Below are 26993 nucleotides of genomic sequence, written 5' to 3'. Positions count from 1 at the left end.
GTCTGTGTATTTTTCTAGATATATTTAGAAATGTGTATATATATATATATATATATATATATATATATATATATATACCATTTACTTAATGCTTGCTATGTGTCAGGAAGGTGCTAACCATTTTATACTATATATGTACATATGTGTGTGCACATATACACACACACATACACATATATGCATAACTACCCCATTTATTATATGCCTTTTCCTTAAGTATAAACTAAAAGAATTGCTATTTTTAAGTTATACAGTTTAGCAGAATAGAGATGCGAACAAGTCTGCTTTTCTCCCAAGTCTATGCTCTTCTTAATCACTAGACTTACATCATAAGCCCTTATGGAACCAAGGGAATACAAACCTGCTGGTTCACTGCTTGTCATTTTCCTTAAAATTATGCCCCAAAAAAGGTTCTTAAAGACTTGGCATTTTTTTTTTTTTTTTTTTTTAGACGGAGTTTTGCTCTTGTTACCCAGGCCGGAGTGCAATGGCGTGATCTCAGCTCACCACAACCTCTGCCTCCTGGGTTCAGGCAATTCTCCTGCCTCAGCCTCCTGAGGAGCTTGGACTACAGGCACGCGCCACCATGCCCAGTTAATTTTTTGTATTTTTAGTAGAGACAGCGTTTCACCATGTTGACCAGGATGGTCTTGATTTCTTGACCTCGTGATCCACCCGCCTCGGCCTCCCAAAGTGCTGGGATTACAGGCTTGAGACACCGTGCCCGGCCAGCATTTCTTTATTAATAATGAAGACACCTGAAGAAGATCAACAAAGTACTTTCCTTCACACTTGTTTCTCAGTCACAATTTGTTGAGGCCACCAAACAAGGAAGTTACATGGGAAATTGAAATTAGACCAAGGTGGCAGTATACATGTACACACATACATATATATGTATATATTAACATATGTACATATGTATACATTAACATTTATGTCTATCTGATTACTGAAATTTGTATTTAGGGGTGCAGGAAATTACTAAAATGACTACAGAAAAATTAATGTGGAAAGGCTGTGAAGAGGCCAAGTGCAGTGGCTCATGCCTGTAAGCCTAGCACTTTGGGAGGTCAAGGCAGGAGGATCACCTGAGCCCAGGAGGATCAACCTGGGCAACACAGCGAGACCCTCATCTCTACAAAAAAATAAAAAAAATTAGCTGTGTGTGGTAGCATGCATCTGTAGTCCCAGCTCCTCAGGAGGCTGAGGTAGGAGGACTGCTTGAACCCGAGAAGTCAAGGTTGCAGTGAGCCACAGCACTCCAGCCTGGGTTATGGAGTGAGATTCTGTCTCAAAAAAAAAAAAAAAGGCTGTGAAGAAATCTTGAGTACTAAAATTAAATGAGAAAGATGATAGCCAGACATTGATAATTAACTGCTTATTTTATTAAAAGACTAAGGTTTATCTAATTCCAGTGCCAATCCAAATATTCTAGGAGAAGCTTGTGTACATGCATATAAGCATTTGGTTTATAGGGAAAAAGATAAGGATATAATTACAGAAAGGATAATGAATAAGCATAATAGGAAACATTCCTACTTTAGCATATAATTCTAATTGTGATACATAAGGAAATGTGGACAGTTGAGTAGGGGACTCTAAACTTATCAAAAAGTATTTTGAATGGCAAAATACAAAATAGCAAATAGAATCTTCAGAAACAAATGGAAAACTCTGAGCTTTAGGATAAATGAGTAGAGGGGAATCACTTGCAGAACGGTGAAGTAGTGAAATGGGCTCCTCCATCAAAGCAAGCAAGGACACTGGCTTTAACTGTCAAAATCAACTTTATCAGCACTCTGAAAACTAACTAAAGGCTGCAATAATCTCAAGAGTGTGAATTTAGGAAAAACAGCCAAATATCAGTAAAAACAGCAAGATTTTGGAATTTAATTTTGCCTATTCCTATTATCCCCGTGCCAACTCTGTGGTAGCCTTACAAGCCAACACTCTCACAACAATGGCTGCTGTGAAAACTAGCAGCCTGGCAATTAACAGACAGGGCAGAGTGGGTCTGGAGCACCTCCAAACCCCAAATCCCAAAGAAATGTCACTTTATGACCTGTGTAGCAGCTCCCTGAAAAGCTCCATTCTCAGGGCTCCTCAAGATGTGACTCACAGCATGCTAGGTGAATGATTATATCCCTAAGGCATTTGTCAAAAGCAATTAATGGTAACTGTTTAACACTGCACCTGCCTTAGGTGGTGATATGAGTTGGGACTAGAGAAATTAATTTCCAGTTTGCCACATTATATAATCTCAAATATATACTTATCAAAAAGCTATGAAAGATGCAAGGAAAGAGGAAAGTATGTTCTCCATAGGGGAGGTTAGTTAATAAAATTGCTCCTGAGAAAGCCCAGATGTTGGACTTACTAGACGAATATTTAAAATCAGCTGTTATAACATATTCAAAGACCTAAAGGAAACCTCTTCTAAAGAATTAAGAAAAAGTATGAGTGATATCTCACCAAACAAACAAAAAAAAATATAGAGACAGAATTTAAGAAAACAAGTGAAATTCTGTAGTTGAAAGTAAAATATTCACTAGAGGAACTCAACAGTAGGTATAAACTGACAGAAGAATCAGTAAACTTGAAGATAAATAAATAGAGATTATTTAGTCTGAGGAACAGAAAGAAAATAGAATGAATAAAAATGAACAGAGCCTCAGAGAATTATACGATACCATCAGATGTAACAACACATGTGTAATGGGACTCCCAGAAGAAGAATCAAAGAAAGGGGGAAAACTGACCCCAAACTTCCCAAATTTGATGGAAAACATTAATCTGCACATTGACAGCTAAATCAACTCCAAGTAGAATAGATTTGAAAAGATTCATATCTAGACAAATCATGGTCAAATGATTGAAAACCAAGGATACAATCTCAAAAGCAACAAGAATAAAACAACTCATCACACAGAAGTGATTCTCAGTAAGATTAACAGTAGATACCTCATCAACAAATGTGAAGGCCAGAAGTTAGTGGGATGACGCTTATGACACTGTGTTGAGAGCAGACTCAACCAAGAATTCAAAACTATCCAAGAAACCATCTTTTTTTAAGAAAGAAAGGATCAGCAGTCAGTGTCCAGGGTTACTGAAAAAAATAAATAAATAAAAACAAAAGGTGAAATGAATACATTGCAAGGTAATTTATAACTCAGAGAGTTTGTTGCTTGCAGACCTGCCCTTCAAGAAAATGAACAGAAGTCCTTCAGGCTCAAATGAAAGGGCACTTTTCATTTTTGAGAGTAACTAAAATCCGTGTAAAGAAATAAAGAGCACTGATACAGGTAACTACATAAAATATAAAAACCAGTACATATGTTTTTGTTTGTAATTCTTTTTTCTCCATCTAATTAAAAAAGTAACTTTGTAAAAATAGTTATAAAAGTAAGTTGGCGGTCTTAAAATATATAAATATGTAATTTGTATGAGAAGAAGAGCACAAAGGAAGCAGAAGGGAAACGAACTATCTTAGAGCAAAGTTTTTATATACTATTGAAATTAACCTGGTATTACTCCAAACTAGATTGTTTTAAGATGTTAACTGTAATTCTAAGGGTAAATATGAAAAAAAAAAAAAAAACTCAAGAAAATACACCATAGGGAAAAGAAAATTAAAATTATATAGTAAAAAATACTAATTTAATCCCCAAAAGTGAGTAATGGCAGAACAAAGGAAAAACAACAACAAAAATACATCAGATAAATAAAACTCCAAAACCAAATTTTAGACATCATCCTATCTTATCAGTAATTTCATTAAGTGTAAATAGATTTAACACTATAAATCAAAAGCAGAGATTATCAGAATGGATAGAATAAATCCAATTACAAGCTATGTACAAAAGCAACACTTCAGATATAAGGATACAAAACTGTTAAAAAGGATGGAAGACATACCAAGGAAATGGAAATCATAAGAGAGTTGGAGTGGCTATTCTAACATCAGGCAAAATAGACTTTAAGACAAAAGCTCACTAGAGACAAAGAAGGACATTTTATAATAATAAACAGGTCAACCAATCAGGAAGTCTTAAAAGGTGTAAACATATAAGTACTTAATACAGTCTCAAAATACAAAACGCACATCAACAGAACTGAGGGGTGAAACAGACAATTCAAAATCAACAGTTAGAGACTTCAACACCCTAGTTGCCATAATGGATAGATCTAGGCAGAAGATCAACAAAAAATAGAAGACTTAATCAATGCTGTTAACAACGAGTCCTAACAGATGTCTACAAGATGCTTCACATAACGAAAGCAGAATACATGTTCTTCTTGAGTGTACGTAGAACATTGTCTAGGAGACAACGTGTTAGGCCCCAAAATAAAACTTATTTAAATAAATAAATTTAAAAAAACAGAAAGCATTGAAAGTATGTTCTCCAATCACAATAAACTGAAAAAGAAGTCATTCACAGAAAAATTCAAAATGCGTGGAAAGTAAACAATATACTTCAAATAACCATTGGGTCCAAAAATAAAACACAAGGAAATTACAGGAGAATAAATGAGAAGAAAAACACAATATACCAATATGTATGGGGTGCAGAAAAAGCAGTGATTTGATGAAATTTTATAGCTGTAAATGTTTTTATTTAGATAAAAAAAGATATCAAGTGAATATTTTTACTCTATACCTTAAAGATTAGAAAACAAAAATTAAACCAAAAGGAAGCAGAGGGGAAAAAAATTAGAGTGAAAATAAATAAAATGACAAATAGAAAATAGTAGAGAAAATTAGTGAAGTAAAAATTGGTTCTTTGAAAGATCAAGAAAATTGACAAAACTTTAAACAGACTGACCAAGGTAGAAAAAACAAAAGGTAAGATCCAAATTAATAAAATCAGGAATGAAAGAGGGAGCATCACTTTAGGGAAATAAAATGAATTATAAGGAAGTGAACTATCAATTGTACGTTAACAAATTAAACAGCTTATTTGAAAGGGACAAAATCCTAGAAAGACACCACTTAAAACTGAAGAAGAGAGAAAATGTGAATAGGCCTGTAACAACAAAGAGCTTAAATCAGTAATCAAAAAACTGGACAGAATGCATCATTGGTGAATTATACCAAATGTTTAATGAAATGCTGATCTTTCACAAACTTCCCTAAAATAAGAGAGAAATGAATACTTCCTAATTCATTCCATGGGATCAGTATTACCGTGATCCCAAAACCAGACAAGAAAATTATAAATCAATGTCCCTTATGAATACTGATGCAAAACCCTTAACAAAATACTAATAAACAGAATCAACAACATATGAAAAAGATTATATTATATATTATGGCAAGTGGGATTTATCACGGTAATGACAGGTTGGCTCAACATATGAAAATCTGCCAATGTAAAAGACCATATTAATAGCATTAAGGGTAAGAGCCACAGAATAAAGTCAGTAGATATGGAAAAGCATTTAACAAAACTTAACATCCTTTCCTAATAAAAACACTCAACAAAGAAAGAATGCAAGGAAATGTCCTCAAGCTGATAAAGGCTACACACACACACACACCCCAGCACACAAACACACACACACACACACACACACACACACACACACACGCATAGTTAACCTCATAATTGATGGTGAAAGACTGAAAGTTTACCTTCTAAGATTAGGAAAAAGACAGGGACATTCATTCTCACCACTTCAACATTGTACTGGAGGTTCTAACTGGAAAAATTAGGCAAGAAAAGAAAAAAAGGCACCCAGATTGGAAACGAGAAGTAAAACTATCTCTATTAGCAGGGTATGCAGACAATCTCAAAGAACTGATCTCCCGCTAAAAAGAAATCTTAAAAAAAAAAAACAAAAAACCAGAAGAACCTGTTAGAACTAATATACAAATTCAAAAAGGTCACAGGATACATGACCAATATACAAAACCACTTCTCTTTCTATATCCAAGCAATGAACATCTTTACCTGAGTAATGAACAATCTAAATATAAAACCAATTCAATTTGCAATGGCATAAAAAATTTAACAAAAAAACACTAAGACTTATACACTGAAAACCACAAAACAACACTGAAAAAAATTTAGACCTAAATAAATGAAAAGATCCATGCTAAAAGACTAGGAAGACTTAATGTTTTCACAATTTAATCTATGAATTCCATGCAGTTCCCATAAAAAATGAAAAAAAAAAAAAGTTGGGAAGGTGATCCTATGGAAATGCAAGGGATCTAGAATAGCCAAAACAATCTCGAAAAAGAACAAGGTTGGAGGACATACCCTGATTTTAAAACTTCTCCAGAGATACGGTAATTAAAACAGTGTAATGCTGACTATAGAATAGGCGTGTGTATGGATCAATGCAAAAAAAATTCAGAGTCCAGATATAAACTCTCACATTTTTGGTCAACTGATTTTCAACAAGGGTGCCAAGATCATTAAATGGAAAAACAAAACAAAAGAAAACAAAACATTTAGCTGTTGTTGTTTTTTCAACAACAGCTAAATGCAAAAGGATGAAGTTGGATCCTTAACTCATACCATCTATAAAAATAAAGTCAAACTGGATTATAGACCTTAAAGGTAAGCAAAATATATAAAACCCTCATAAGAAAATTTGAGAGTCAATCTTCAGATCAGGCAGTTTCTTAGATATAACATCATAGGTCCAAGTGACAAAATAAACAAGCAAACTGAACTTTATCGAAATCTAAAAAATTTTGTGTGTCAAAGAATATGATCAAGAAAGAGAAAAGACAACCTATAGAATGGAAGAAAGTATTTGCAAATTATATACAGTCAACCTTCAGTACCCTTGGAGAATTGGTTCCAGGAACCACCCTGGATATCAATATCTGTGGACGCTCAAGTCCCTTACATAAAATAGTATTTGCATACAACTTACACAATCCTTGTATACACTTTAATTAATCTCTGGATTACTTATAATACCTAATACAATGTAAACGCCATGTAAATAGTTGTTATACTATTTTTCTTTTCATTTTTTTTTTTGGAAAGTATTTTCCATTTGTAGTTGGTTGAATCTGTGATTACAGAAACTACAAATACAGAGGGCAGAATGTATCTAATAAGAGACATTTATCCAGACTACAAGTAACTCTCCCAAGTCAATAATAAACAGGTTAACTTAATTAGATATAGATAATATAAATATATTCACATCGAATATATATTTTATAAAAATTTACAGTTTATTTTTATCTACTACATAGGTATATTTATATACTATATGCCTGGAACATATTAGATACTCAATAAGAGTTAGGTAGAATTTTTATTAAATTCCCAAGTTATTTGAGTATTAACAAGGAATGATGCTTTCTGTAGAATGCCTATACCTATGTGACCATATTTTCCAAACCAAATATAAACTGAATATAGACTTGTTAACTTCAACCCTCCCTTTTTCTTTCTTTCTCTCCTTCCTTCTTTCCTTCCTTCCTTTTTCTTTCTTTTCCATTTTTGTTTTTGAATTAGAGGAGAATCCATAGAGTAACGTGAAAGAAAATTTATTAGGAAACTACAGAAATAAAGAATGGCTAGTCCATAGGCAGAGCAAGCCTACTTCAACTCCATTTCTGAAAACCAAAAATTATTTCTAGGTTTGGTAAGATAAGTTCTGAATAACACACACACACACACACACACACACACGCACACACACACACACATCTAGTTTACATTATATAATAAAACATAATTATAATTTACACAATTAGAAAATGAGCAAAGAATCTGAATTACACATTTCTCCAAAGAAGATACACAAATGTCACTTCAGAAGATGCTCACATTGTTGTCACTGGGAAATGCAAATGAAAATCATGAAGTATCACTTCCCATCCACTAGGATAGCTATAACAAAAAAAATCGGTAACAAATTAGGATGTGGAGAAATTGCAGCTCTCATTCATGTAGTGGGATAGTAAAGTGGTTCAGTTGCTTTGGAAAACATTGTGACAGTTCCTCAAAAGGCTAAACGGAGTAACCATATGATGCAGCAATTCTATTCCTAAATATATACCCTAGAGAACTGAAAACTTATGTCCATGCAAAAACCTGAACATGAATGCTCACAGAATAATATTCATGATAGCTAAAAATAAAAGCAATTCAAATGTCCATGGGTGAATTAATAGATTAAAAATGTGGCATATCCATATACTAGATATTATTTTTGATCATCAGAAGGAATGAAATTCGGATACATGCAACAACATGGATTAACCTTGAAAACATTATGCTAAGTAAAAAAAGCCAGACACAAAAGGCTGCACAGTGTATTTATGTAAAATATCCAGAATACGTAAACCCATAAAGATGGAAAGTTGATTAGTAGTTGTCAGGGGAGAATAAGTGGAAGGGATCATTGCTAATCAGCATGGGATTTCCTTTAGGGAGCAATGAATGTTTTAAAATTAGATAGAGGTGCCTGGCTGCATAACTCTAAAAATATATTAAAGCTCACTGAATGGTACACTTTAAAAGGGTGTATTTTATGCCATGTGAATTATATACAAATAAAGCTGTTAGAAAAAAAGAACATAATGGAAATGATTGTTAAAGGAAATATAGTTGGTTATGACAAATAAAGCAACAGTGTGAGCAAAAATACAGATAAGGAGACCATAACTCTCCACGTCAGAGAAGACAACCTTGATCCCGGCCATGGAAATGGACAAAAGAGGTTAGACTGTGGAAATATAATCAAAGGAGAAAGCAACACATGTGGGCCATAAGAGAACTAGCTTAGCTTAACATATTACACCAGGGTGTTGTGCATAAGACCAAACAGCTGGCAGTACCAATGACAGAAAACTAAAGTGGAAAGGCCCCTTGAAGATTCTGGGGAAGACAGGAGTTTTACTGAGCCGTGCTTATTTTTAGGTTCTTTAAATTACCAAATAGTAAGAGTATGGATTATAAAGATTTTTTTTTTTTTTTTGAGTAAAATGGAGAAAGAAAAGAATTAAGATTAGAATATCAAATGGACAGTTTTTTATGCTTGAACATTAGCTGAAAGGTGTGTACAGTGAGCTTACCAAGTAGATCTCAAGGAAGAGGCGAAACAGCCCCATCACCTCATTCTTGGGTGATACTCATAATCACCTTCTCATTCCTTCACTCCTTTTCTTCAAGCAGCTGTCTGTGGCATGTGGGTAGCAGAGTTTGAAGTGTAGCAGGTGTTTGTAATTTCCTTTCTCAAGGTCACAGGTGACTCTGCCAGTGCACTACAAAAACCACAGCTTGTGGGCCCCTTTCTTCCCACCAAACCCCAAGATCCCCTTCTCACATCCAGATTACTCTGCTACTTACATATCTTTAACCCAATCCACAGCTATTAGAACTGAAGTGCCCTCCCTTCCCAGGAAATTGACTAAGATTCTATCCACTAACCTCAAATCGTTATCTGTTTGAAACTTCTTTGTGGGTTGATGGAATGTTTTCCAAGAACTGTTTTACAAGCTGGCTCTCTTAGATAACTTCCATGGTGGATTTATTAAGAAGGAGAAATCCAGGTTGTTGTGCTCTTTTTAGGGGTTATTCTGGTCAGCCTATCCAGTGGTGCCTGTTGTCTCTAACCTTCATTACCACCCTCCCTCCCTAATCCCATTGAAAGTTACAGTTATGTTACAAAGATCAGAAGAGATAATATACAGTATGTAGCAGGGCTTTTAAAAATATACAGTGTTTCATACGTGTTAGCTGCTGTTATTTACTACCTAAACTTCTCTCAATTTTCTTTTTTTTTTTTTTTTTTTTTTTTTTTTGAGACAGAGTGTCGCTCTTGTTACCCAGGCTGGAGTGCAATGGCACGATCTCGGCTCACCGCAACCTCCGCCTCCTGGGTTCAGGCAATTCTCCTGCCTCGGCCTCCTGAGTAGCTGGGACTACAGGCACGCGCCACCATGCCCAGCTAATTTTTTGTATTTTTAGTAGAGACGGGGTTTCACCACGTTGACCAGGATGGTCTCGATCTCTCGACCTCGTGATCCACCCGCCTCGGCCTCCCAAAGTGCTGGGATTACAGGCTTGAGCCACCGCGCCCAGCCTAGCTTCTCTCAATTTTCACAAAATTTGCCTTATGCCACTGAATGACATTAGAGTTTAATGGTTTATTCACATAAACTGATTCTGCTTTTAGAGAGTTAATATTTTTGGTTCACTTATCATAATGAATTAACATATTAAATCTAACTGTTTCTAGAAGACACTTAAAAGACCTTTTGTCTCAGTTTTCCCATTGGCAAATGGTAATAATAATAATAATTTACCTCATAGAATTATTATGACATTCAAGTGCGATCATCTACATAAGACACTTTGCACAGTGCATAGTACGTGCCCAATAAATGTTAGGTAGGTACAATTATTATTCGATTACTGAAGTTCTTCAAATTATCACAGAAGAAAGGTGTTTTGTCATAATATATTTCTGTAGAATACCCACAGCTAAAAATGTGATCATATTTTCTAAATCAAATGCATATCCACTAACTGGAATTCCTCTGCTGAAAACCAGCGTTTATTTTCAGATTTGGTAAAAATAAGCTCTGAATCCAAAAAGTGCTCCCAGAGAAGTCTGTGTATGTTGCCATAAGATAAAACCAGCCAGAGATATGCTGACAAGAAAACCTGATGAAGTTTGATTTAAAATACAGAATAAGAAGGGTTTCTCCCCCCTCTAGGGATTTATCTTACTTAATCTTTATTCATCTAGCTAATCCGTGATCCAATTATATAGTTATACCAAGTGTGTCTGTGTTAGTGACTGCTGTGGGGCTATCTCTGTTAAAGACTAATCTCACTGCTGGGGACACTGAGATGATGACAGGATAGAGTATCACAAGAAGATGAAACTTGGTGAACTCACATGTTTATCATGGCAAAAAAACACTCTATGGAACATATTAGTGGGGCAGATAGTAGATGTCCATCTAGGCAGGAAAAGCATGGTACTAGTAGTGTGATAACCTTTGATTAAATTTCTCCTCAAATAGAAAGTAGCATTTCACAATAATATGTGTTAAATTTTTTCTTTTCCAAATAATTGTTTCCTTCATTTCATGGCATGTTAACTCAAGGTTTGCCTCCTGCTAGTGACTATATTACTGCTTCCTTAGAGTGATCAAATTTTATTTTACTTTTGGGGGAAAAAATTATAAGTAACTAAATCTTATTTTAAAAGACATGCAGTAAATGCTTTGTTAAAGCACAATACAACACTGATATTACTATTACGTGACAACACTTCCCAAGCAAAATGACTTAAAAATAAAAACTTAAATTGACTGCAGGAAAATAAATTGTTGCCATTTTAATTTTGTGCACTGCTTAATATTTTTCTAATGTTTTTGAATAAAGAAAACTTACATGAAGCATTATAAAACTTATCAATGTTACGAAGTTTGAAAGAACACTATTGCCATAGTTGAAAAAATCAAGATTCAAGGGAATTTTGACAAGCAGGGTAGTGAGCCAAAAATGAATCTATGAAATACAGTAAAAATACATGGTCAGTTTTGCACTTATGGTTAAATGGTGATAGCTAATGGCTGAGAGATTACTGTGTGTTAGACATGGTACTTAATACTTGAAACAACAGAATAATATTGACAAGGTAGACACCACTATCATTTTCTTTCCAGATATAAGGATAATGAGGCACTAATATATAAATAATGAGAAGATTTGTCTAGACAGCATTTTCTTTAAAACATCAAGGAGTTATGGTAGGTCACAAGTCAATAACAAAATATCCGGTAATAGAAACCAGTAATAACATTACATTTTTTTTTTTAGAAGGAAAGAAAAAGAAGGAAAAAAGAAAGAAAGAAAGGAAAAAAAGAATGAGAGAAAGAAAGAGGAAGAGAAAGAGGGAGAGAGAACAGGAGTCTTGCTTTGTTGCCCAGGCTAGAATACAGTCTAAAAATGGGTATTACACACCTCTTTTATGCCAATAATTGTGTTTAACAATGGAGACAGGAAGAAATAAGGGAGGAAAATAACAAACAAGCAGCCAATCAATATTTCATTTAAACCTGTGAAATGCTATGCAATTACTGAGGAGTGATTTACTTCCAATTATGTAGAGTATGTGTGATGTGGTACTGAGAAAAATGTATGTTTTGTGGATTTGAGGTGGAGAGTTCTATAAATGTTTATTAAGTTTACTTGTTGCAGGTCTGAGTTCAAATCCTGGATATCCTTGTTAATTTCTGTCTCGTTGATCTAATATTGACAATGTGATGTTAAAGTCTCCCACTATTATTGTGTGGGAGTCTAGGTCTCTTTATAAGTCATTAAGAACTTGCCTTATGTATCTGGGTGGTCCTGTATTGGGTGCATATATATATATATATATATATATATATATATATATATATATATATTTTTTTTTTTTTTTTTTTTTTTTTGAGGCGGAGTTTCACTCTTGTTACCCAGGCTGGAGTGCAATGGCGCGATCTCGGCTCACCGCAACCTCCGCCTCCTGGGTTCAGGCAATTCTCCTGCCTCAGCCTCCTGAGTAGCTGGGATTACAGGCACGCGCCACCATGCCCAGCTAATTTTTTTTTTTGTATTTTTAGTAGAGACGGGGTTTCACCATGTTGACCAGGATGGTCTCGATCTCTTGACCTCGTGATCCACCCACCTCGGCCTCCCAAAGTGCTGGGATTACAGGCTTGAGCCACCGCGCCCGGCCCGGGTGCATATATATTTAGGATCGTTAGCTCTTCTTGTTGCATTGATCCTTTTACCATTATGTAATGTCCTTCTTTGCCTCTTTTGATCCTTGTTGCTTTAAAGTCTATTTTATCAGAGGTGAGAATTGCAACTTCTGCTTTTTATTTTTATTTTTATTTTTCTCCATTTGGTTGGTAAATCTTCCTCCATCCCCTTGAGTCTTTGTGTATCCTTGCATGTGAGATGGGTCTGGATGCAGCATACCGATGGGTTTTGGCTTTTTATCCAATTTGCCTGTATGTGTCTTTTGATTGGGGCATTTAGTCGATTTAGATTTAGGATTAATAATAATATATGTGAGTTTAATACTGCCATTGATGCTAGCTGGCTGTTTTGCCCATTAGTTGATGTAGATTCTTCATTATGTTGATGCTCTTTACCTTTTGGTATATTTTTTGAATGGCTGATACTGGTTGTTCCTTTCTATGTGTAGTGCTTCTTTCAGAAGCTCTTGTAAAGCAGGCCTGGTGGTGATGAAATCGCTGAGTACTTGCTTGTTCACAAAAGATTTTATTTTTCCCTCACTTATGTAGCTTAGTTTGGCTGGATATGAAATTCTGGGTTGAAAGTTCTTTTCTTTAAGGATGTTAAATATTGGCCCCCACTCTCTTCTGGCCTGTAGGGTTTCTGCTGAGAGATCTGCTGTGAGTCTGATAGGCTTCCCTTTGTGGGCAACCTGACCTTTCTCTCTGGCTGTCCTTAGCATTTTCTCCTTCATTTCAACCCTGGTGAATCTGACGATATGTGCCTTGGGGTTGATCTTCTTTATGAATATCTTTGTGGTGTTCTCTGTATTACCTGGACTTGAATATTGGCCTGCCTTGCTAGGTTGGGAATGTTTTCCTGAATAATATCCTGGAGAATATTTTCCAGCTTGGATTCATTCTCTTCATCATGTTCAGGTACACCTATCAGACGTAGATTGGGTCTTTTCACATAGTCCCATATTTCTTGGAGACTTTGATCATTCCTTTTTACCCTTTTTTCTCTAATCTTGTCTTCTCGCTTTATTTCATTGAGTTGGTCTTCGACCTCTGATATCCTTTCTTCTGCTTGGTCAATTTGACTGTTAAAACTTGTGCATACTTTGTGAAGTTCTCGTATTGGGTTTTTCAGCTCCATTAATTCACTTATATTCCTCTCTAAATTATCTATTCTCATTAGCATTTCATCAAACCTTTTTTCAAGGGTCTTAGTTTCTTTGCATTGGGTGAGAACATGTTCTTTTAGCTTACAGAAATTTCTTATTATCCACCTTCTAAGCCTGATTCTGACAGTTCATCACACTCATTCTCCATCAGGCCTTGTTCCCTTGCTGATGAGGAGTTGCGATCCCCTGAAGGAGGAGAGGCATTCTGATTTCGTGTGTTTTCAGCCTTTTTGTGCTAGTTTCTTCCCATTTTTGTGGATTTATCCACCTGTCGTCTTTGTAATTGCTGACTTTCAGACTGGGTCTCTGAGTGGACGTCCAGCTTGTTGGTGATGAAGTTATTTCTGTTTCTTTGTTTTCCTTCAGCGGACGCCCCTCCCCCACACACCTGGACCTTCCTGGGTTCAGCTGTGCTTGCTGTGAAACTCTCAACTGTCAGCGTTTCCAATTACTGTTTCTTTTTTGTGGAGGTGGGACCAGCCCAGCCCGATCACCTGGCTCCCTGCCTCAGAGCCCCCTTTTTTTTCTTGTCCTAATTGAATGGTGGATTCTCTCCCAGGTGCCCCAGTCACCTGCCAAAAAGGTGCCGGGATCTATGCAATTTCCCGTGCAGCGACCGCGCTGACTGAAACAGCGGCACTGAGATTTGTGGCACTTTTCTACCTGGGAATCTCCTGATCTGGTTTCCCACTTCAGTCCCTATTTCAATCAGTTGAATGGGTGACTCTGCCTTCCTGGAGCTCCAAACGTCAACTAAAAGGGCACCCAGTCCTGCATACTCCGCGCTGAGAACCGCCGCACCAGGACACCAGCAAAACAGCCACGCCGGCCAAAAGAATCATGCTGGCAACCTGTGGGGCTCCTCCGCTGGGATTCTCTTGGTCCGTGGACAACAGAAATTCGTCTGGAAGTCTGGCATCCACTCACTCCCTGCACCTTCACTGGGAGCTGCAATACTGAGCTGTTGCTAATTGGCCATCTTGGATCTCTCTCCCTGCAGTTTTTGTATCATAATTGGAATATCAAGTCCAGTTCTGGATGCCACTTTTCTGAGGAACATAAATATATTCAAAAGTAATCAAAATTAAGAGAAGTAAAAAAAAAGAAAGGACATAGCCTAAAAAAGAGAAGAACAAGATGAAACTGATGTCCTCAAACATTTTAAGAGCTATATTTACGTAAGAGGAAACTGATTTGTACTACAATAATCTAAATGCAGAGCAGAGCTAATATACTAATTATCTGTAGCAAAGAATAAAACTTGAGTAATTAATGAACACAGTGTTCTTAACATAGAACTAGTTTTTATATTTTCCAGAAAAGAATGTATCCACAAGTAAAGGTACCCTTTCTTTAGTAACTAGTGATACCTTCTTTTCATATGCTGAAGTTAAATGACTAGAAAGGTACAGAAACTAGAAATGTCTCAATACTCTTACCACAATATCCCATTGTTAGTAGATAACACAGTCTTTGAAAAACTCTTGATGGAAATCTCAGAAACTTCAGAGGCTTTTAGGTAACATGTTAAGTAAAGAGAAAATAACTTCTTGGCTCTATATTTACTATGTTTGTGATCCTAGGGAAGCCTCTCTTCACTTTTCAGTGCCTCAGTTTCAAATTTATAAAATGGGAATAATAATATCTACAAAATAGAATTATGCAGATTAATAGAAAGTAGACATAAAGACATCAGAACTATATACTGGTAACATAGTAAATGTTCAATACATGTAAGCCTTTATCATATCACTAATGTTCACAACAAAGCACTACTAGGTTTAATAATTTTATATGTCACCCATGCTGCAGTGCAGGGTGCGACCATAGTTCATTGCAGTCTTGAACTCCTGGGCTCAAGTGATCCTTCTACCTCGGTCTGCAGAGTGGCTGGGACAACAAGTGCGTGCCACTGCACTTGGCTAGTTTAAAAAAAAAGTTGTATTTAAGAGATGGGGTCTTGCTATGTTGTCCAGGCCAGCCTTGAACTCTTGGCCTCAAGTGATACTCCTGCCTCGGCCTCTCAGAGTGCTGGAAGTACAGGCATGTGCCACTGCACCTGGTCCTTTCTCTTATATTAGAAAAAATAGTGAGAGTATATGAAATGAATAAAAAAGATTACTGGGTGTTCATTCAATAGTACACTAGGCAGCCTGACCAGTACCCTCCCTCTTTCACACCATATACTATACATGTTCTCCAACCCATCTGCTGGCTAAATTGCACAGATATCTGGATCCCATATCCCACTGCTTAGCACTGTTTATCAAGCACTGGGTTTATGAAGGTGGAGAGACTGGGCCCTATAGCAAAGAGACTTAGATTCTAATCTATGGACAATAACTAACCTATGCCCACTTATTAAGCAGCATGAAGTTTTCGACAAAAATGGTGATGGGTGTTAACTGTCACATGCATAACATACGGAAGTAAATTCTAATTGAATCCTAAGAATGAATGAAATGATAAGTGAGTATTCAAAGGATGACTACAAAAGATCTGCTTCAGTTTTCTGCTCTAATATATTGTCTTTGAGCAATAAGAGCAGCTAAAAAAGATTCATAGAACATTAGAACCAAAAGTTGACTTTAAGATCAATTTCTTCAACTTTCCTCATTTTACTAATTAGAAAAATAAGTCCCATGGTAAGAGACCTTGCCACAACTGACCTACTCTACTCCTTTGTCAAATGCTAAAACCCAGTTTGCATCTTTCTCCTGCCTCATTCATATTGCTGGATATTTCTTTCCATCTGAGAAATACTTAGTTTGAATGGAATACTCTTATATAATTACCCAAACTTTAATTTTTACTTTTACAGAACATAGAAAAGAATATTTATTTCACATTCTACATAAGTTTATATCATGGCATCCTTTTGGCAAAATGTTTTCTTTTCTGAAATAAATCAGTAACATATAAACAAGACTAAATTAATTGTTATTTTATTTTCCAGCTCCTGTCATGAAGGGCCTCTTGAATTGCTTCTGATTCATCATGTCTCCTAGTGTGACCATCCAGCTTCCTTTCTGGGCCCTGCTCTCATTCTCACAGAGATAGCATTAAAAGCTCCCTCCAGTCGGGTACCGTGGCTCAAATCTATAATCCCAGAACTTCAGGAGGCCAAAGTGAGTGGTTCATGAGGTCAGGAGTTTGAGACCAGCCTGGCCAACATGGTGAAACCCTGTCTCTACTGAAAATACAAAAATTAGCTGGACATGGTGGTGGGCACCTGTAATCCTGCTACTTGGGAGGCTGAGGCAGGAGAACTGTTTGAACCTAATAGGCAGAGGTTGCAGTGAGCCGAGATTGTGCCACTGTACTCAGCCTGGGCGACAGGGCAAGACTCTGTCTCGAAAATAAATAAATAAATACAAACAACAACAAAAAAATACAACTCCTTCCATTTCCATACTCACATTGGTTTCTGAGATACTACATTTTCCTTGATCTCCTGCCTGCCTTTCTACCATTTATCTTCTTTGAGGGCTCTTCTTCCAACTTTTAAAATATGGATCACTTCCAGGCTGGCTCTCTGTTCTTATTTATTCTTATAGTTTCACCACAATTATTCACTTAAGTAGTATCTATTGAAGGACTATAAATAGTGGTAAGATGGACATGGTTCATGCTGTCATGGAATGTACACCCAATTGAGGAAGACCAGATAAGAAAAGAAATAAAAAAATCCAAATTGGGATAATTGTTAAGAAAGAAAAAGAAGGTGTAATAATAAAGACTAATGGGGGAAGGTCTACTTAAGATAGAGTGGTGAAGGAAAGTCTTTTGAAAAGTTAACCTTTACCTGGGATCTAAAGAAAAAGCTTATCATGCAAAAGGTTGTATATATTCAGGAGCAGAGAGATCAAATGTTTGAAGGCCTATGGGAGAGTGGGAGAAAGTCTGATTGTGCTCAAGAAATTCAGAACAGAGGGTCACACAGGACGATGCTGAAGAGACAGGCAGAGAGCAGATCATGCAAGGCCCTATCGGCCCTAGGAAAGGGTTTGGGTTTTATCTTAAACATAAGGAGAAGTTATTGAAGATGTTAAGTAGGAGGTTAACTTATTCTGACTTACATTTCTAAAAGACCACTTTGGCTGTCATGACTTATTGCACTGATGAATAAGGTGATCATACATTTAGGGTTGCCCCAGGTAGTCCCAGTTCATGCCTACTGTCCTGGTGTAACGGAACTTCTGCATTGATTCAGGGAAGAGTCACAATATGCAATAAACAAATACCAGACATAAAACAACAACAACAACAGAAAACAAAACAAAAAAGAATGAAGAAAGAAAATTGACTAAGACACAAGCAAGCTGTGGGAGGCAATATTCATCAGACTCCCTTGTTCCTAATCTCCCTGACCTAACTGGGACCCTTGGGTCCTTCCTTTGATTCTTGACCTAGTTTTACTTCTCAAGCCTGAAATATGTTCTTCTCTTTAATAGCTGGCTATCTCTTGTAATTACATAATATTCAGCAGCTGGTATACAGAAATATATCAAGTGATGTCCCATTTGCATTAATTCACTTATTCCTCATAACAATACACGAGGTAGGGTATTATCATTTACAGATGAGAATACTGAAGCACAAAGAGGTAAAGAAACGTGACTAAAGACAAACACAGCCAAAGAATCAGGACTTAATGCCAGGCAATTTGGTTCTGGAATCAGATGTTCTTTATCTAACACTGCTTCTCAATGTGAGATACCATAGCCATATTCAGGAACTGCAAGTAGCTCAGAGTGGCCAGAGTGAGTAGTGGGGACAGACTGGAGATAGGTTTAGGAAAGTAGCAGAAGGGTTTCAAATGATATGCAAAACAACTAAGTTTTCATCTGGTAGGTGATGGGGTACACCACAGGATCTTAAATACATGATCGTATTTGTGCTTTGGAAAAACAGCTCTGTGGAATAGACTTGGGAGGTGGGTAGGAGGAGAATGGCTCCTGACTCAGCTTTTTCTAAAGATTCTGGACCTGCACCTCCTTCCTGGATGGGGCCTTTGGATACCAATTGTGAAGAACCTGCATGCAGTGATAACACATGACTTCCCACAACCGAGGCCTGGGCCTTCCAATGATGAGATCTCCCTTTTGAACTACAACTTTCCTTTGAGTCCCTTTCATCAGCTCTCATCTCCAAGTCTTTTTTATAAGCATACCTCTATTTCCGTTTTCACATTAATTCTTTTAGTCCCCTTATTTAAATCCTTGTCTCCACAAACGTAGACTTTTGTAGCTTCACGGAGCAGTTACCATCTTCCTATCACCACCACCAGCAATTTCTTGAGCTGCTTTTATTTTAATACTTTTAAAACATTACTCCCTTGTTCTTATTATTCTCATGATCAAATGCCTTACTATTGCTTATACAGATAGTCTTAACTGTTAATCTAACATTCAAGGATCTTTATAAATCATGCCCAAATCACATTTTCTAATCTTCCACTATCTCATCTACTATGCTGCAGTCAAATTGTCTGCCCATCTATAAACTGTGTGTATACAGTGTGTCCTTCTTCTGCGATCTCTGGTCACACTGTTACTCTGATCTAGCAAATTCTATTCTTTTAAAAATTCCATCCTTTCAATGTCGGTTTAGCACTTTTCAATGCTAAACAGCCTTCCCAAACCACTTCAGCACTGGGAATTCCTATAGCACTCAAAGCCTTACACCATATTCCTATACTTGGGCACAAACTGCCTCAGTGACATGACATCACTTTTGTTATTGCTCTGAATTTTTTACTCATTTCATATATTAGGATTTAGCTGTTTACAGGTCACTTTTCTAATTACATCAAGAACTACTCAAAGACACATTACATAGATATATATATATAATATATATCTAAAGACCTATAAAACCATGTTTCACACTTTTTTTTTTGATATTTCTACTTTTCCCATAGTACTTCCATACTTCCCCCGTGATTGGTATGGTACAATCCTATGTATATTGTATACTTAATGTTTCCTGATAATTTAGAAAATTCAATTTATGCTGCTGTTATATCTTCCAGTAATATGAAATTTTCAGAATTTTAAGTTTTTCAGGTAGAAAAATTTAGCAAAGTCAAAAGAGAAATGGAGAAAAAAAGTCTAAGAAAAACATAAATGCCAGTGGAGTATGCCAACAGGAAAAAAGTCAATATAAACTTCAAAATTTATAATGTTTGGAGAAATAAACTGACGTGCAGATACTTAAAAATGTTATATTATGGAAAACTACAAGTGGTTGTTAAAGAGAACCTATTTTGCATTTATATTTGAATTTCAATAGAACTGCTTTGAATTGCTACTTTATTGATAAGTGAAAACAAGTTCTTTTATGACAAGTTATAAAAGCTTATAGTTTATCATTTCCCTCTCCACCCTGCAATTATCTACAGGAAGAGATTGGCCATGGATTCTATTTTATGAGTTTTATAGGGGCCCATTCACCCCAGTTTACATACTATGAATTCTTGGAAAATGCAATAGATTGTAGAAAATAAAGTGCTTCCTTTGAATAAAGGACATTTCACTCGAACTCATATATACATATCTACATATAAGCTGTCCCGAATATTATGTTAAAATATGAAATAGCCATATGTTTCATGAATATATGTATAAAGCATGCAAAAGTGTAACAGTGGAATAGGTAGCAATCTTGTGAATCTACAGAATGGACTAAACAATGATAACAATCTAACAACAATAACAACCCAACAGTTGTTGAGTAAGTACAGATATTATATAATCTAAGAGACAGAAGAACATTTAATTTGTATGATTCAGATCAGTATATTTATGAATAAGTTTAGTGTTAAGGGAAAACAACATTACAAATATCTCAGAAATATTTCAGAATAACAACATAAGTCCAAAACATATTAAAGTTTACTACTGATGAAAAATCATGTGACAAAAATTCATTCAGCCCTTAGAAAACTTGAAGAAGGGTAACTGCAGAAGGAATAAATTAACAGCTTTTATTTTTTATTTATTTATTTATTTTTGAGACGAGTTTTGCTCTTGTTACCCAGGCTGGAGTGCAATGGCGTGATCTCGGCTCACAGCAACCTCTGCCTCCTGGGTTCAGGCAATTCTCCTGCTTCAGCCTCCTGAGTAGCTGAGATCACAGGCACGCGCCACCATGCCCAGCGACTTTTTTTTTTTTTATTTTTAGTAGAGATAGGGTTTCACCATGTTGACCAGGATGGTCTCAATCTCTTGACCTCGTGATCCACCCACCTTGGCCTCCCAAAGTGTTGGGATTACAGGCTTGAGCCACCGCGCCTGGCCTCTATAGCTTTTAAAATTGGTCTTATAAATATGAAGCATAATGAATCAAAATTTAAATTTTCAATCAGGTTAGGATGTTTTAAATTCTAATAATTAAAGGAATACTTAAGACAAATGGCAAGTGTTTCATAGTCAGTGTAATCCTGATGAGACACTCTGGATTTTATTTCAACCTGGTGTAATAGATGTGTAGGCTTCTGTGAAAATGCAAGCGATAATTTTATATACTGCCCCAAAATCTCTCTACCAGGGGTTACAGGGTTATTGAATAAAAACTAAAAATATGAATATTAGTGTTACAAGTTTGGAATGTAGGAGCTTTACAAAAATTTAAGTTATTCATTCAAATAGGCCATATTGACGTCATTTGAATTTTATCATATTAGTTTTCACTGGAAGAAATTCAAAAACAACACTCTTCAAGATGCTAAAAATTATGTATTCAGTATGGTTTATCATGTTTCAATGTCTTTTACATGTTTATTAATTCTGCCAGAAAATACGAAAAGCCATGGGATTTGCCATGCATATGACTGTACACTGAAAGGTAAGTATGTTTTAACTATGTTCCTGGGGGAATACTTCCTTATCTAGTTGCCATTTCTCTTTGATTTGCAAATAAGTCCTTCATTTAAAGTAAATACGGGACTCAAACTTGTGCTGACTTAACAATTAACTAACTTTACACCTGCCTTTTAGGGTTCAGACAGTAACCTCTGATTAATCTGAGGCTGATATTATCCTTAACTTACTACAGGCTATCAGCAGGTGCAGAGGGACTAATTCTTAAAGTGGCATGATGTAAGTCTTTATAATCTAATATGATTGTTTCATGTCTTATTTATTCTTCCTTTTATCAATAGTACAATGTCTGAATGAATATCATTCAGGACAAAAATTAGTGAAAGAAATCCACACATTTAACCATCAAATCTGACCTAGGAAATTAGGCATAAAGAAAATAAAGCAATATCTATAATACATGAGCAGGCCACATAGGTTACTTACAGAAGAGAATGACTATCAGTCTGATGCCCAACGTCTCTTCTGCAATACTAAATGCCAGAATGCAAAGATAATCAATTTATACAGTGTTTTCAGGGAAAAGGTAAGCTCAAGTAATTAAAAATCTTGGCAAGCTGTCTAATAGTAAAGGCAACTGACAAGTATTTAAATATAATTTAAATACAATAACTCAGATAATTCACTTCCCATGTTCTAATTCTTGAAAAAAAAAACCTAGAAAATGTACTCTGAGGTATGAATAAAATTAAGAGCTCAGCATGCTATAAAAATTAAGTGGTTATAAACAGTTAAAAATAGAAGTTCAATACTTTTTAATGACAGGGATGGTCATGCCATATGGAGACTTTTTTTTTTTTTTTAAAGTTTCCATCAAAGACATCTCAAAAACAAATGTGGTACTATTTGTAAGAAAGAATAAAAAATCGCAAACAAAAAATATCAAGGTTCATGTAATAAATGAAAAATAAAAAGGAAATAAAAAGAGAGTGAGAGGTGACATGGAACAAAGAGACAGAGGTGGTTTTGTTCTCAGGCTGATCTTTATTTACTGAAGAAACACCGCATTATATTATAGTACTATAGAATCAAACTCAAGTTTGATTGACCATAACCATATGTTTACTGAAAACTTCATTCAGAATTCCAACTTGGAATGTTAAGAAACATCTTTCCTTTGAAAAGAGGTCTGATAAATTCTCATTTGCTCATTTCCCTCACCTGTTTAATGGCTGCAACTAGTGTCTAGCACTCCCCTAGAACCACCATTCATGGCAGTACTTGGAGCAAGGGGGATGTGGGCATGAAAATGGGTAAAGAAGCAAGCTGGGAATTGGGAGTTAGGCCTGGGGTCAAGAAGTCGCTCAGGGTCCCAGCCTCAGCTATTCTAAAATCCTGGCCCACTTCTTTTCTGTTTTTTTCTCAGGCTCCAGTAGAGACTTAAATCATGGTATTTCTTCTTTTTGGGTCAGTAGAATACGAAGTATGGGGTTACAAAATCCCACTTTGATAACTTTTTAAAGAGACTCCTTTTTTTCCTCCCTATCTTAGACATTTTCTTCTCTTAAGCCCTTTAAAGAAAATAAGAGAATATTGGTTCAAGGATGGAAATCAAGTAAAATTACATTTCTGTGGAAATCAGGCTTTACCTGTCCTAATCTGGGACCAGAGGGCACTGGATAATACTGATGAGCAGACTTGTGATTCTATTTAGAGGTTATGGAGAAAGGGCAAAGATTAAGTGTTGGCAAGCTGGGGGACTGTTGGGGAGACAGGCAGTAATATCCTTAGTTTGTAGTAGAGACACAGAAAAAGAAGAGCAGCTAGTCCTTCCTCAGAAAAACACATCAAAAAGGACTGAGTATGTTATTCAGATACATTAAAATCTTAAATTTTTCTTAATTGCCATTCCTTAATTTTTTAATACTAAGGAATAAAATTTATATAATGTTATGGCTATTCTTTTAGCATACTTACTAAAGGATAACTGAAACATACATACTACAGTCAAGTACTTTTTAATGATTATGCTAATTCCTCATGTACTGGTCTTTTCTGAAGTCCCACATATTAAGTTACGAAACATCTTAAATAAATCATTGGGATTTGTTACAAATAGAAAATAGAGTTAATTTGCTACTAAGGCATCTGTTAATCATCAACACAATTCAAATACTTTAATATTATCTTTATTTTCTTAAAATTGGTACAGTTTGAATATCCATAATCCAAAAACCTAAAATCTGAAATGCTCCAAAATCTGAAACTTTAGGAGCATTGACATGACTTTCAAAAAAAATGCTCACTGGAACATTTTGGATTTCTAATTTTTGGCTCAGGTATGCAGGAAATGTAAAACAAATGTTCCAAAATTTGAAAAAGACCAAAATCCAAAATGCTATTGGTCCCAAGGATTTTGGATAAGGGATACTCAGCCTCTATATTATTAAATCTTTCTCACAACACGAAATGAAGAATCATAGGAAGTACCTGGAAGACTTATGAATACAAAGGATAAGAAATAAGAGTAGAATTAGGGAATGTGGAGAATGCTGGGAAGATGGCCGCCTAAGAACAGCTCAGGACTTCAGCTCCCAGTGAAAGTGCAGAGGGTGAGTGGACGCCGCCATTTCCAGATGAACTCTTATTGCCCACAGTCCAGGAGATACCCAGGCAGAGGGGTCGCCAGCGTCGCAGTCCCAGCCGGTGCGGCTGTTTTGGCCCCCGCGGGGCTGATTCCGCCCGCGCGGCTGCTGTGACCACTCCCTGTTGCTGCGGTTCTCCGTACAAAAGCCACTGGTCTGGGAGCCCTCTTAGCTGGCGAGCAGAGCCCTGAGACGGCAGAATAGCCCATTCATCTGAAATAGCGAGTCAGGCCAGGAGATTCCTAGGCAAAAAATCCGCCAGGAGCCAGCGCCGCAGTTCGAGCCAACTCCGTGAGTCGCAGCACGGGAGATCCCGGCGCCTTTTCAACAAGCGACCAGAACGCGGGGTCGTTCAACTTAAAAGAAAAGACTCTGAGTCAGGGAGCCAGGTGATCAGGCTCGGTTGGTCCCACCCCTCCACCCCCAACAACGAAAACAAAAACAGTAATTGGAAACCCTCTGGGTTGAGCCCTTCAAACCAAGCACAGCTGAACCGGGATGGTCCGGCTTCGTGGGGGAGGGGTTTCCGCCATTACTGAGACTCTCCACCGCTACGGAGGCAGGCTGCCGTTGCCGAGGCAACCTGCCACAACAGAGAGAGTCCGCCATAACAGAGGCGGGGCCACCATTGCCGAGACAGTTCTAACTACGCCCTTATAAAAAGGACTACAGGGAAGAGCTCAGGGCAGCTGGGCGGAGCCCACAGCAGCTCAGCAAAGCCCCTGCGGGCAGGCAGTGTCTAGGCGGGCTGCTAGCTGGGCGGGTCCGACCTGAAAGAAAAATCAAAAAAGGCAGTAGTGCAAGGGAAACTCATAAAGCTCCAACTCCCTGGGACAGAGACAGACAACAGGTGGATAAACCCACAAAAATGGGAAGAACCCAGCGCAAAAAGGATGAAAACTCCCGAAACCAGAACACCTCTCCTCCTAAAAGGGATCACAACTCCTCACCAGCAAGGGAACCAGACCGGATGGAGAAGGAGGGTGATGAAATGACAGAATCAGACTTCAGAAGGTGGGTAGTAAGAAACTACAATGAGCTAAAAGAACATGTTCTAACCCATCGCAAAGAAAATAGGAACCTTGAAAAAAGATTGGACGAACTGCTGACGAGAATGGACAGCATAGAGAGGAGTATAAATGAATTGATGGAGCTGAAAAACGCAACACGAGAACTTCGTGAAGCATGCACAAGCTTCGACAGCCGAATTGACCAAGCAGAAGAAAGGATATCAGAGGTCGAAGATCAACTCAATGAAATAAAAAGAGAAGGCAAGAACAGAGAAAAAAGCGCAAAAAGGAATGAACAAAATCTTCAAGAAATGTGGGACTTTGTGAAAAGACCTAATCTATGTCTGATAGGTGTACCTGAATGTGATGAAGAGAATGAATCCAAGCTGGAAAATACTCTTCAGGATATTATCCAGGAAAACTTCCCTAACCTAGCAAGGCAGACCAATATTCAAATCCAGGAAATACAGAGAACACCACAAAGATATTCCTCAAGAAGAGCAACCCCAAGGCACATAATCGTCAGATTCACCAGGGTTGAAATGAAAGAGAAAATGCTAAGGGCAGCCAGAGAGAAAGGTCGGGTTACCCACAAAGGGAAGCCCATTAGACTCACAGCAGATCTCTCAGCAGAAACCCTACAAGCCAGAAGAGATTGGGGGCCAATATTCAACATCCTAAAAGAAAAGAACTTTCAACCCAGAATCTCCTATCCAGCCAAACTAAGCTTCATAAGTGAAGGAAAAATAAAATCCTTTGTGAACAAGCAAGCACTCAGAGATTTCATCACCACCAAACCTGCTCTACAAGAACTCCTGAAAGAGGCTCTACACATGTAAAGGAACAACCAGTACCAGCCACTCCAAAAACACACCAAATGGTAAAAAGGCATCAACACAATCAAGAATCTGCATCAACTAACCAACAAAACAGCCAGGTAGCATCAAAATGACAGCATCAAATTCACACATAACAATACTATCCCTAAATGTAAATGGACTAAATGCCCCAATAAAAAGACACAGACTGGCAAATTGGATAAAAAGCCAAAACCCAACAGTGTGCTGTATCCAGGAAACCCATCTTACATGCAAGGATACACAAAGGCTCAAAATAAAGGGATGGAGGAAGATCTACCAAGCAAATGGAGAGCAAAAAAAGGCAGGAGTAGCAATTCTCATCTCTGATAAAATAGACTTTAAAGCAACAAAGATCAAAAGAGACAAAGAAGGACATTACATAATGGTAAAAGGATCACTGCAACAAGAAGAGCTAACGATCCTAAATATATACGCACCCAATTCAGGAGTACCCAGATACATAAGGCAAGTTCTTAATGACTTACAAAGAGACTTAGACTCCCACACAATAATAGTGGGAGACTTTAACACCCCATTGTCAATATTAGACAGATCAACCAGACAGAAAATCAACAAGGATATCCAGGACCTGAATACAGACCTGGAACAAGCAAACCTAATAGACATTTACAGAACTCTCCACCCCAAATCCACAGAATATACATTCTTCTCAGCACCACATCACACCTACTCTAAAATTGACCACATAATTGGCAATAAATCACTCCTCAGCAAATGCAAAAGAACAGA

General features: G+C 36.9%; 1 protein-coding gene across 11 annotated transcripts in view; it reads right to left on the bottom strand.

Moving 5' to 3' along the window:
* AHI1 (Abelson helper integration site 1) overlaps positions 1 to 26993 on the bottom strand; it is a 226017-nt gene that overhangs the window by 57899 nt on the left and 141125 nt on the right. The window contains exon 23 of one of the 11 annotated variants that reach the window (XM_074397421.1): positions 23902 to 24729. The exons of the other annotated variants lie outside the window; for them this stretch is intronic. Within the exon in view, the coding sequence (XP_074253522.1) occupies positions 24616 to 24729 (114 nt within the window). The 3' untranslated portion in view covers positions 23902 to 24615. Of the gene's footprint in view, positions 1 to 23901; positions 24730 to 26993 lie in introns of those variants that run through there. 11 annotated transcript variants of the gene reach the window in all.

The sequence above is a fragment of the Saimiri boliviensis genome, chromosome 4, assembly GCF_048565385.1.
Source record: "Saimiri boliviensis isolate mSaiBol1 chromosome 4, mSaiBol1.pri, whole genome shotgun sequence".
Taxonomy (NCBI): domain Eukaryota; kingdom Metazoa; phylum Chordata; class Mammalia; order Primates; family Cebidae; genus Saimiri; species Saimiri boliviensis.
The sequence above is the reverse complement of the archived record's forward strand: the minus strand, read 5'-3'. Positions and strand labels throughout refer to the sequence as shown.